General features: G+C 43.1%; 2 protein-coding genes across 4 annotated transcripts; both read left to right on the top strand.

Moving 5' to 3' along the window:
• The first annotated feature begins 357 nt into the window (after window positions 1-357).
• Window positions 358-2,655, top strand: LOC110509720 (zinc finger protein 567). The gene is made up of 2 exons (XM_021590786.2): window positions 358-649; window positions 856-2,655. Exons 1-2 carry the CDS (start codon window positions 478-480, stop codon window positions 2,082-2,084), a joined length of 1,401 nt encoding a protein of 466 aa, XP_021446461.2. The 5' UTR covers window positions 358-477; the 3' UTR covers window positions 2,085-2,655.
• A 225-nt stretch (window positions 2,656-2,880) lies between these two features.
• Window positions 2,881-12,745, top strand: LOC110503589 (zinc finger protein 227). 3 transcript variants are annotated; one of them, XM_036969266.1, is made up of 2 exons: window positions 2,881-3,189; window positions 3,373-5,053. In XM_036969266.1, the coding sequence occupies exons 1-2, from the start codon at window positions 2,994-2,996 to the stop codon at window positions 4,515-4,517; spliced, it is 1,341 nt and encodes a 446-aa protein (XP_036825161.1). In that variant the 5' UTR covers window positions 2,881-2,993; the 3' UTR covers window positions 4,518-5,053. The 3 variants fall into 3 exon arrangements, with proteins under 3 accessions (XP_036825161.1, XP_036825166.1, XP_021446474.2); XM_036969271.1 differs by lacking the exon at window positions 3,373-5,053 and adding an exon at window positions 11,343-12,745 and having other exon boundaries at window positions 2,889-3,189; XM_021590799.2 differs by lacking the exons at window positions 2,881-3,189; window positions 3,373-5,053 and adding exons at window positions 8,356-8,767; window positions 11,343-12,745.
• The last annotated feature ends 187 nt before the right edge of the window (window positions 12,746-12,932 follow it).

The raw sequence follows: 12,932 nt of genomic DNA, 5'->3' as shown, positions 1-12,932 counted from the left end.
AGGTGTTTGGCGAACCAGTTACTACACCTACAATTTTTGGGGTTTTGCTTTCGATGTCTTATTTGTGTTTATAATTCTATACATTTAGCTTTCAATTGTTTGGTTTTTGATTTCAACATCCATTATTTCACCCGTCCTCAAAAATATAATGTTTACATTCTCAACTTTATTTTAAATGTTCATGTTTTATTTTATTTAGAATCAATACATATGGCGTGAAATTGACCCCGTGAAATTGACCCCCTGACTATGTTTCCCCTTTCCAAGTATGCTTTTTGGACGAGAAAAAAAATACAAGAATTTGAAAGACCGAAGTCGCATTCCGTTCCAGCAGGTGGCGATAGTGCAAAATGTGTTTGCCGCTGTGCTCAAAGGAACGTCCTCCTTTGTTTAACGCATACGGTGTCTACGCTATGTTGTTGTAAATGTACCTGTGATTATCCGCTAGCAAGCTGACACAACTTTTCTCCTCTAAAAATGTCCAAAATAGAGTTATTGAGAGTGTTTCTCAACCAGAGATTGACAATGGCAGCTGAGGAGATATTTGGCGTCGTTGAAGAAACGATAGCAGAGTACCAGGAAGAGAACAGCCGTCTGCGTAGCATGCTCGATGTAGTTATTAAACCAGATATACTATTACACAGAATAGGTGTGTGACTGAGGCTGCTATCTGTTATATTTAAAACGGTCTTAGCATGTGGCAAGTGGTCAATGTCATGATGTATCAACCAAAACCAATGACAATGTAGCTAGCTAGCTATTTTAGTATCTATCGAAATAGCTAGCTATCTTAACTAGAATACTATTCATGTAACGTTTTAGATGTTTTATTTAATTCTCTATCCTTCCCTCCAGACATCCAACAGCCCACTCACCCTGTATCTGAACAGGAGGTTCTCCCTGAGCAGCAACACTGTGAGCAGGAGTGGAGCCCCAGGCTGGGGCAGGAAGACCCACATTACATACAGATAAAAGAGGAACCGGAGGAACTAGAGTCATCTTTGAAAAATGACTCCAACCACCAGGACCTGACTCAGTCCTCACTTCTTTATGAAACCCAAAGTGAAGACTACGAAGAGATGTACTGTCTTCCCAGCACCTCAACTGCACAGAGGAACTACACTCTACACAGCACCTTAACTGCACAGAGGAACTACTCTCTACCCAGCACCTCCACTGAACAGAACATGATACAGATCAAACCAGAACTTAATGCGGAAGACAATGGAGTATCAGAACCATCCCGTGAGTCTCAGCCCCTCTTTGCAGAAGATACAGAGTCTTCTGCAGCTCAGAGTAAAAACATGAAATGTGTCAAAGGGGTAGAGAGTAGACCTCTGTCAGATTCAAAGCCACTGAAATCAAAGAGATCACAGACAGTAAGAAAACAAAGTGCCTATATCCACTGTAAATTTTGTGGAATGTATTTCTCTTACTTAGCTTCTTTAGTGAATCATGCAAGAAAGCATGCACAGGACAAAGAATGTCTATGTGGTGTGTGTGGAATACACTTAGAGTCCACAGAAAGTATGTTAGATCATCTAGAAACCCACGTTGGAGCTAGAGTTTGTCATGTTTGTGGTACATTTTTCCCTGGGAGTGCTGAGCTGAATGATCATATGAAGGTTCACCCAGGGGAGAAATCGTTTCGCTGTCCTGATTGTGGCAAGTGTTTCAGAAAAAATCCAGATCTCACAGCGCACAAGAGGATTCATACAGGGGAGAGACCGTACCGCTGCCAGTTTTGTGGCAAAGGATTCAGTCAGAGTGGAAACCTGGCTGTGCATATGAAGAGCCACTCTGGGGAGAAACCGCATTGCTGCCCTGTTTGTGGGAAATGTTTCAGCAGTAAATCTTATATGAACACACACATGAAGATTCACACAGGGGAGAGGCCATTTTGCTGTCGTTTATGCGGAAAATGTTTCATAAGAAACCCTGATCTGACAGTCCACATGAGGACTCATACAGGGGTGAAACCATATAAGTGCCAGTATTGTGGCCAAGGCTTCAAACAGAATTATCACCGGAAACTACACATGAAGATCCACATGGGAAAAACCATATCATTGCCATCTTTGTGACATGTATTTCAGCACTAGCACCCAGTCAACCTGGCATGAGATTTCACATGGAAGAGAAGACTTCACTGCAGTGACTGGCAGAGGCTTTGCATAGTATGGAAGTTTGGGAGGACATATAATGACAATGCATAGAATACTTTAGTGTAGAAAATACTGACTGTAGACCTTTTGTTTGTGATACATGTTTCACTCAGCCGCTTTATTGAGGAAAGTTTTTACATGCAGTGACTGTTAATATGTGGTTGTTTTACCTGTTTTGAATGTACTGACTGTAAGTTGCTCTGGGCAAGAGTGTCAACTAAATGACCAAAATGTAAATACAAGAAATTAAATTGACACAGAAGAGAAACTATTTCATTGTTTTATAAAAAAAACATACATAAGGCAATGATTGCTGCTAAATGCTTCAAATGGATGAACTCCCCTAGAAGATACGAGAAGAACATTCACAAGAGGGAGAAAACATAATGACAACCCGAAAGAAAAACTCATGACAACGTGACAGTCGTCCCGTGTAGGGAGAATCTTTCAGACAATACAAGAAGTGCATTAAAACATATCATTCCCTAAATCTACTGTCATTCTTTATTTCTAGGAAAATATAAACATATACAGACACTGGAGAATAGATTGGGAATACTTATTCAATCTGATCAGTAATTAGTAGTATGAAGGACGAGATATGAATTAATTTTGCCCAGTAATCAATGTCTTCTTCTCAAAAGCAGCAGGCTCTGGCGCCACCTGCAGGAACGCCACGACCCGCGTCTTCCGCTCCAGCAGGGGGCGACAGTGCAACACGTATTATGCCGTACACGCAGAGACTGGCAGTGCTCTTTGTCTTGACTTAGTTTACGTTGGTAGCTAGCTGGCTAACTTAGCTAGTTAGACAACGTTCCTTATAAAAACATGTCTAAAATAGAGTACTTGCGAGTGTTTCTCAACCAGAAATTGATAGCGGCAGCTGAGGAGATATTTGGTGTCGTTGAAGAAACGATAGCAGAGTACCAGGAAGAGGTTTCTCACACAAAGGAGGAGAACAGGCGTCTACGGAGCATGCTGGATATTCGTTCTAAGCCACAGATCAAGTTACATAGACGAGCAGGTGTGTGTTTGTTTTTTCAACATTCATTTAATATGAGACATTTTAAGCTATAAATGTGTATTTACTTTTTGAGAGTGTAGCTAGCTAGTTACAAAACCAGTGTCTGTAATAAGATTATTATTGTTAGCCTCGCTAACTACGTCAAGTCAGCTCATGAGTTTTCTATTTCATCCTTCTCTCTAGACCTCCAGCAGCTCCCTGTCACCGTGTCTGATGAGGTGGTTTCCCCTGAGCAGCAGGAGTGGAGCCCCAGCCTGGGGCAGAAGGACCCAGAACCCACACGGATGAAAGATGAACAGGGTGAACCAAGAACCAGTCAGGAGGATGAGAATAATTTCAATGAGTTTATCAATTCTTACGGCTGTGTATCAAGTGGCTATTATCAGGACCCAACTCAGCCCTCACATGGAGAGAGATACTCTCTACCCAGCACCTCAACTGAACAGATCAAAACAGAACCTTATGTAGAAGACTATGGTGTATCAGAACCAATCAGAGAGCCCCAGCCCTTCTCTGCAGTAGATACTGAGTGTTCTGCAGCTCAGAGTGAAAACAGAGGACAGATTGACAGGATGGAGTGTGGAGGACCTCTGTCAGGTCTAATGTTAAAGCCACTAAAATCAAAGAGAACAAAGACAGTAAAAGGACAAAGTTCTCATAGTGTTAAGGACAGGAAATTGAACCATCTAAAATCACACTCGAGACCCAGTGTAAGCTGGGATGCTGCTCCTAGTTGTAAGGTATGTGGAAAGCAATTTGACTCCATGGCGTCTTTATTAAATCATGTACAAGCGCACACACAGGATAAAGAACATCTTTGTGGTGTGTGTGGAAAATTCTGTCAGTCTACAGAAAGTATGATGGATCACCTACAAACTCACATTGGAGCAAAGTGTTGTCATATTTGTGGTAAATATTTTGCTTGGGATACTTTCCTGAAAAGGCATTTGAGGAGTCATACAGGGGAGAAGCCGTTTCACTGTCAAGATTGTGGCAAAGGATTTACTCAGCGTGGACACCTAAACTTACATATGAGGAGCCACACAGGGGAGAAACCACATCAATGCCAGGATTGTGGCAAAGGATTCAGTCAGAGTGGAAACCTGGCAGTGCATATGAAGAGCCACTCTGGGGAGAAACCACATCGCTGCCCTGTTTGTGGCAAATGTTTCAGCAGAAACCCTGATCTGAAAGTCCACATCAGGACTCATACAGGGGTGAAACCATATAAGTGCCAGTATTGTGGCCAAGAATTCAAGCAGAATTATAACCTGAAACTACACATGAAGATCCACATGGGAAAAACCATATCATTGCCATCTTTGTGACATGTAGTTCAGCACTAGCACCCAGTCAACCTGGCATGAGATTTCACATGGAAGAGAAGACTTCACTGCAGTGACTGGCAGAGGCTTTGCATAGTATGGAAGTTTGGGAGGACATATAATGACAATGCATAGAATACTTTAGTGTAGAAAATACTGATTGTAGACCTTGTTTGTGATACATGTTTCACTCAGCCGCTTTATTGAGGAAAGTTTTTACATGCAGTGACTGTTAATATGTGGTTGTTTTACCTGTTTTGAATGTACTGACTGTAAGTTGCTCTGGGCAAGAGTGTCAACTAAACGACCAAAATGTAAATGCAAGAACAGTACTCCAACAGTCCAATTAAACACAGGAGAGAAGCCATATACTTGTGTTATTCAAATGGATGAAGTCCCCTAGAAGGTCTGAGAACATTCACAAGAGGGAGAAACACAAATAACAACCTGATGAAAATCCTCCTGACAACATGGCAGTTGTCCCCTGTGTAGAGAGTTTTTCAGACAATATAAGAAGTGCATTAAACATGTAGTTCTCCGAGTTCTTTATTCCTCTGAAATACATCTCTCCTCTTCCTTTAATTAATTGCAGACATGAGAATGTTGGATTAGTGATAGCAGTATGGTGTATTCTATTTTTGGTGTACTTTAGTGATCTAGTGGGGCAATGATTGATCTAAACTTCAGATTTGCACCAGTAGCCCTGCAGTCTACTACATGTAGGTCTATGTGCTGGGCTAGAATAACAGTATACAGACACTGGAGAATAGATTGGGAAATACTTAATCAATCTGATCAATGACAAGAGAATAATTCATTTTGCCCAGTAGTGCTGTAGCAGTGCCACCAGCTCTGCAGTCTACTACATGTAGCAGACACATCGATGGCTCTGAATGAACTTTATTTGACTTTTTGCAAACTGGAAACCATTTATCCGGAGGCTGCATTCATTGTAGCTGGGGATTTTAACAAGGCTAATCTGAAAACAAGACTCCCTAAATTTTATCAGCATATCGATTGCGCAACCAGGGGTTGAAAGACCTTGGATCATTGTTACTCTAACTTCCGCGACGCATATAAGGCCCTGCCCCGCCCCCCTTTCGGAAAAGCTGACCACGACTCCATTTTGTTGATCCCTGCCTATAGACAGAAACTAAAACAAGAGGCTCCCATGCTGAGGTCTGTCCAACGCTGGTCCAACCAAGCTGACTCCACACTCCAAGACTGCTTCCATCACGTGGACTGGGACATGTTTCGTATTGCGTCAGACAACAACATTGACGAATACGCTGATTCGGTGTGCGAGTTCATTAGAACGTGCGTTGAAGATGTCGTTCCCATAGCAACGATTAAAACATTCCCTAACCAGAAACCGTGGATTGATGGCAGCATTTGCGTGAAACTGAAAGCGCGAACCACTGCTTTTAATCAGGGCAAGGTGTCTGGTAACATGACCGAATACAAACAGTGCAGCTATTCCCTCCGCAAGGCTATCAAACAAGCTAAGCGTCAGTACAGAGACAAAGTAGAATCTCAATTCAACGGCTCAGACACAAGAGGCATGTGGCAGGGTCTACAGTCAATCACGGACTACAGGAAGAAATCCAGCCCAGTCACGGACCAGGATGTCCTGCTCCCAGGCAGACTAAATATTTTTTTGCCCGCTTTGAGGACAATACAGTGCCACTGACACGGCCTGCAACGAAAACATGCGGTCTCTCCTTCACTGCAGCCGAGGTGAGTAAGACATTTAAACGTGTTAACCCTCGCAAGGCTGCAGGCCCAGACGGCATCCCCAGCTGCGCCCTCAGAGCATGCGCAGACCAGCTGGCCGGTGTGTTTACGGACATATTCAATCAATCCTTATACCAGTCTGCTGTTCCCACATGCTTCAAGAGGGCCACCATTGTTCCTGTTCCCAAGAAAGCTAAGGTAACTGAGCTAAACGACTACCGCCCCGTAGCACTCACTTCCGTCATCATGAAGTGCTTTGAGAGACTAGTCAAGGACCATATCACCTCCACCCTACCTGACACCCTAGACCCACTCCAATTTGCTTACCGCCCAAATAGGTCCACAGACGATGCAATCTCAACCACACTGCACACTGCCCTAACCCATCTGGACAAGAGGAATACCTATGTGAGAATGCTGTTCATCGACTACAGCTCGGCATTCAACACCATAGTACCCTCCAAGCTCGTCATCAAGCTCGAGACCCTGGGTCTCGACCCCGCCCTGTGCAACTGGGTACTGGACTTCCTGACGGGCCGCCCCCAGGTGGTTAGGGTAGGCAACAACATCTCCTCCCCGCTGATCCTCAACACTGGGACCCCACAAGGGTGCGTTCTGAGCCCTCTCCTGTACTCCCTGTTCACCCACGACTGCGTGGCCACGCACGCCTCCAACTCAATCATCAAGTTTGCGGACGACACAACAGTGGTAGGCTTGATTACCAACAACGACGAGACGGCCTACAAGGAGGAGGTGAGGGCCCTCGGAGTGTGGTGTCAGGAAAATAACCTCACACTCAACGTCAACAAAACTAAGGAGATGATTGTGGACTTCAGGAAACAGCAGAGGGAACACCCCCCTATCCACATCGATGGAACAGTAGTGGAGAGGGTAGCAAGTTTTAAGTTCCTCGGCATACACATCACAGACAAACTGTTTGGTCCACTCACACAGACAGCATTGTGAAGAAGGCGCAGCAGCGCCTCTTCAACCTCAGGAGGCTGAAGAAATTTGGCCTGTCACCAAAAGCACTCACAAACTTCTACAGATGCACAATCGAGAGCATCCTGGCGGGCTGTATCACCGCCTGGTACGGCAACTGCTCCGCCCTCAACCGTAAGGCTCTCCAGAGGGTAGTGAGGTCTGCACAACGCATCACCGGGGGCAAACTACCTGCCCTCCAGGACACCTACACCACCCGATGTCACAGGAAGGCCATAAAGATCATCAAGGACATCAACCACCCGAGCCACTGCCTGTTCACCCCGCTATCATCCAGAAGGCGAGGTCAGTACAGGTGCATCAAAGCTGGGACCGAGAGACTGAAAAACAGCTTCTATCTCAAGGCCATCAGACTGTTAAACAGCCACCACTAACATTGAGTGGCTGCTGCCAACACACTGACACTGACTCAACTCCAGCCACTTTAATAATGGGAATTGATGGGAAATGTAAATATATCACTAGCCACTTTAAACAATGCTACCTTATATAATGTTACTTACCCTACATTATTCATCTCATATGCATACGTATATACTGTACTCTATATCATCGACTGTATTCTTATGTAATACATGTATCACTAGCCTCTTTAACTATGCCACTTTGTTTACATACTCATCTCATATGTATATACTGCACTCGATACCATCTACTGTATCTTGCCTATGCTGCTCTGTACCATCACTCATTCATATATCCTTATGTACATATTCTTTATCCCCTTACACTGTGTACAAGACAGTAGTTTTGAAATTGTTAGTTAGATTACTTGTTGGTTATTACTGCATTGTCGGAACTAGAAGCACAAGCATTTCGCTACACTCGCATTAACATCTGCTAACCATGTGTATGTGACAAATAAAATTTGATTTGATTTGGATTTGATTTGATTTGTAGGTCTATGTGCTGGGCTAGAATAACAGTATACAGACTCTGGAGAATAGATTGGGAAATACTTAATCAATCTGATCAATGACAAGAGAATAATTCATTTTGCCCAGTAATCAGTGTCCTTCTTAAAATTAGAATCAACTCTGGTGCAAACTGCAGGAGCTTCACGACCTGCGCTTTCCGCTCCAGCAGGTGGCGATAGAGCAAAATGTATTATGTCGTGCACGCACAAAGACTACATAATGAAGAGATGCTCACGTCTCCGCCCTACAGTGGGAAGGTAGGCGACAACCTTGGGTCAAAAATAAGCCCATATAAACGCGTTGGCCTAGTTTCGGACAGAGTTAGAGAGTGAAACCCTCTGGCTTCGCATCAGCGCTCTTTATTTTTTCGATTTAGTAGCTATCTAACAAACGTTCCTTCTGTACAAATGTCTAAAATAGAGTTATTGAGAGTATTTCTAAACCAGAGATTGATAGCGGCAGCTGATGAGATATTTGGTGTCGTTGAAGAAACGATAGCAGAGTACCAGGAAGAGGTTTCTCGCACAAAGGAGGAGAACAGGCGTCTACTGATCACGCTTGATATCCTTACTAAACCAGATAAGTTACATAGACAAGAAGGTGTGTTTATTTTCAACATTCGTTTAATATGAGACACGATAAGCTATCAATGTAATAAAATGTTGAGAGTGTAGATAGTTCCAATGTCTGTAAAAAGATTACTCAATCTTAAACCCGGCTAACAATTCTAGGGTGAGGAATTATATATATTTTGATGTTACCCGTAATCGTCCCACGTTTGTTTGTCTAGTTTTCCGTTAGTTATGGAAATATTATATCTAGCATGTTTTGATGTTAAAGTTAGAACATTACCTTTTTAATGTCACACAGATCTTATCAAGAACGTGGCTACAATGTTATCAGAATATATAACATTCATGCTCTAGACGCGCTATATGGGACGTTGCAAAAACATGTATGTGTCCAGTTTTCTGAGGGATAGGGGAATATTCTAACAAAGTCCCACAAATTCTACACAGGACATGGTTGCCAAGTTCTCGGAATGTAAGATATTCGTGTTCTAGACACGTTTCATGGGAACATTGCAATAACATTTCTGTGTATCAGTTGTCAGCAGTCGCCTGATTTGTTCAGAAAGAAACGTTCTTCCCCCAAAAATCATTGCACATCACGTTTCTTTTGCCAAACCCATCAAGGCCCTGATTCGTAATCCATTCACAGCTCTTTGTCTGTTGGCAAAGTTAGGGTTACTCACACACCCACAGTGCTTTTAAAACACTGTTTTCAACTACCACATTTGACGTACATCATTACATTGTGCATGTTGATTTATACAGCAATTATTATGCAACATTTCCTCACCTTGAATTTGAATTCACAGCCTCTTGGTTCACGGCAATCAGATCTTCCTGCTACACCACCATGCCTGTGTCAGTTATCAGTTAATTGGACTATTCTCTCATTGATTTGATTGACTTATTTCAACAATTGAATGGCTTTCTATATGGTTATGTAATGTTGGTGGGGCATATTAACCTGTTTTAATGATACTCCTCAATCACTAGGATCAATATGTTTTTCTTGAGTGTACTTTTAACAGAACTGAGAGTTACTTAAAAGTTCATTCACCCTATTGCTTACACATATCACGTTGTTTCAGGTCTACACAAGTGTCTAGGGAGGAGGGTTGGGGTTTCTTCTTGACAGGGCCTAACTATTGGTTTGTGTTGGGCCAGTAACCAAAAGGTTGCTGGATCGAATCTCCAGCTGACAAGGTAAAAATCTGTGGCTCTGCCCCTGAGCAAGGCAGTTAACCCACTGTTCCTCGGGCGCCGAAGACGTGGATGTCGATTAAGGCAGCTCCCCGCACCTCTCTGATTCAGAGGGGTTGGGTTAAATGCGGAAGACACATTTCAGTTGAAGGCATTCAGTTGTACAACTGACTAGGTATCTCCCTTTCCCAATGAGCACATACCCTAGAGCAGGGCTGTCCAACTCTTCCTGGAGAGCTACCATCCTGTAGGTTTCCCCTAATCTAGCATACCGATTTATCCTAATTGGCTGGTGGATACACTGAATCAGGCTGGTGACAACTGGGGTTGGAGTGAACCTACAGGAGGGTAGCTCTCCAGGAACAGGGTTGGAGAGCCCTGCCCTAGAAATAACCCTAATTGGGACAGTCGTTAGGTTGTTCCTCATTGGTGCTAGTGACCTTGGTTTGAGACCCGCAGGAAGAGGCAACCTACTCTCACATTCTTGGCAATATGTTAGTCTTTATTTAGCAACAGTTACAACACACCAGTGTTTGAAGTAAATCTCTGTTAAAAGTACACCCAAGAAAATAATTTATTGATCATAGTGATTCAGAAGTATCATTCAAACAGGATAATATGACCCATCAATATTCGACAACTATAGAGAAAGCCCTTAAATTGCTGGAATAAGTAAATAAAAAATCAAAGATAAGAGACTAATCAGATGAACTGACAGCCTACTTTACACAGACATGATGGTGTAGCAGGAAGATTGGAGTACCGTGAATTAAGGGGTTGAGAGTTCAAATCCCAGGTGTGGACATGTTGAATAATAATGACTGATTAATTGAACATGCACAATATAATCATGTATGCCAAATGTGGAAGTTGAAAACACAGTATGTTAAAAGCATTGTGTGTGTGTGAGTATCCCTAACCTTGCCAACAGCCAAAGAGTTGTCAATCAATCAGTGGTTCACCAATCAGGGCCTTAATTGGCTGGGCAACAGTAACAAGACGTGATGTGTAAAAATTGTATTTTGTGGACACAAATGTTTTTGCAACGTTCCTATTAAACATGTCTCGAGCATTCATATTTCATGTTCTGAGAACATGGCAACCATGGTCTGTGTATGTTTGGTGGGAATATTCTCCTAACCAGCAAAAACTGGAGACATGAATGTTCTTGCAACATTCCCATGAAACATGTCTATGACATTTATATGACTTTCTATTTGACATTAAGGGAATGGTCTCTTGGAGACATGCCTTGTACATCCCGAAAACATTCCTATGAAAACGTTAGTTAATGACTGAATGAGACGCTTAAGTAAATATTCAAATAAAGTTGTGGGAACATTTGTTGTTAGCTGCGTATGTCAAGTCAGCTCTTGAGTTTTCTATTTCATCCCTCTCTCCAGACCTCCAGCAGCTCACTGTCACTGTGTCTGATGAGGTGGTTTCCCCTGAGCAGCAGGAGTGGATCCCCAGCCTGGGGCAGAAGGACCCAGAACCCACACGGATGAAAGATGAACAGGATGAACCAAGAACCAGTCAGGAGGATGAGAATAATTTCAATGAGTTTATCAATTCTTACGGCTGTGTATCAAGTGGCTATTATCAGGACCCAACTCAGCCCTCACATGGAGAGAGATACTCTCTACCCAGCACCTCAACTGAACAGATCAAAACAGAACCTTATGTAGAAGACTATGGTGTATCAGAACCAATCAGAGAGCCCCAGCCCTTCTCTGCAGTAGATACTGAGTGTTCTGCAGCTCAGAGTGAAAACAGAGGACATATTGACAGGATGGAGTGTGGAGGACCTCTGTCAGGTCTAATGTTAAAGCCACTAAAATCAAAGAGAACAAAGACAGTAAAAGGACAAAGTTCTCATAGTGTTAAGGACAGGAAATTGAACCATCTAAAATCACACTCGAGACCCAGTGTAAGCTGGGATGCTGCTCCTAGTTGTAAGGTATGTGGAAAGCAATTTGACTCCATGGCGTCTTTATTAAATCATGTACAAGCGCACACACAGGATAAAGAACATCTTTGTGGTGTGTGTGGAAAATTCTGTCAGTCCACAGAAAGTATGATGGATCACCTACAAACTCACATCGGAGCAAAGTGTTGTCATGTTTGCGGTAAATATTTTGCTTGGGATGCTTTCCTGAAAAGGCATTTGAGGAGTCATACAGGGGAGAAGCCGTTTCGCTGTCATCATTGTGGCAAAGGATTCAGTCAGAGTGGAAACCTGGCGGTGCATATGAAGAGCCACTCTGGGGAGAAACCACATCGCTGCCGTGTTTGTGGCAAATGTTTCAGCAGAAACCCTGATCTTACAGTGCACATCAGGACTCATACAGGAGTGGAACCATATAAGGGCAGTATTGTGGCCAAGGATTCAAGCAGAATTATCACCGGAAACTACACATGAAGATCCACTTGGGAAAACCATATCATTGCCATCTTTGTGACATGTATTTCAGCACTAGCACCCAGTCTAGGGCGTGACCCAGTCTGTCACACCCTGGGTGCTAGGCTTTTATTCTCTATTTTGGTTAGGCAAGGGTGTGACTAGGGTGGGCATTCTATTTTCTTCATTTCTATGTTTTCTGTTTCTATGTTTTGGCCGGGTATGGTTCTCAATCAGGGACAGCTGTCTATTATTGTCTCTGATTGGGAATCATACTTAGGCAGCCTCTTTTGCCACATTAGTTGTGGGTAGTTGTCTTTGTTAGTGGCCTGTATAGCCCAAGTCAGCTTTATGGTCGTTTTTGTTGGAGACAGTCTTAATAAAAATAAATGCACGCTCACCACGCTGCACCTTGGTCCGGTCATTTCCCCTGACGACGATCGTGACACGGTCAACCTGGCATGAGATTTCACATGGAAGAGAAGGCTGGCAAAGGCTTTGCATAGACTGGAAGTTTGGGAGGACATATAATGACAATGCACAGAATACTTTAGTGTAGAAAATACTGACTCTAGACCTTGTTTGTGATACA

The sequence above is a fragment of the Oncorhynchus mykiss genome, chromosome 3 (assembly GCF_013265735.2).
Source record: "Oncorhynchus mykiss isolate Arlee chromosome 3, USDA_OmykA_1.1, whole genome shotgun sequence".
NCBI classification, from domain to species: domain Eukaryota; kingdom Metazoa; phylum Chordata; class Actinopteri; order Salmoniformes; family Salmonidae; genus Oncorhynchus; species Oncorhynchus mykiss.
Note: the sequence above shows the minus strand (reverse complement) of the source record. Positions and strands in the feature narration are given on the sequence as shown.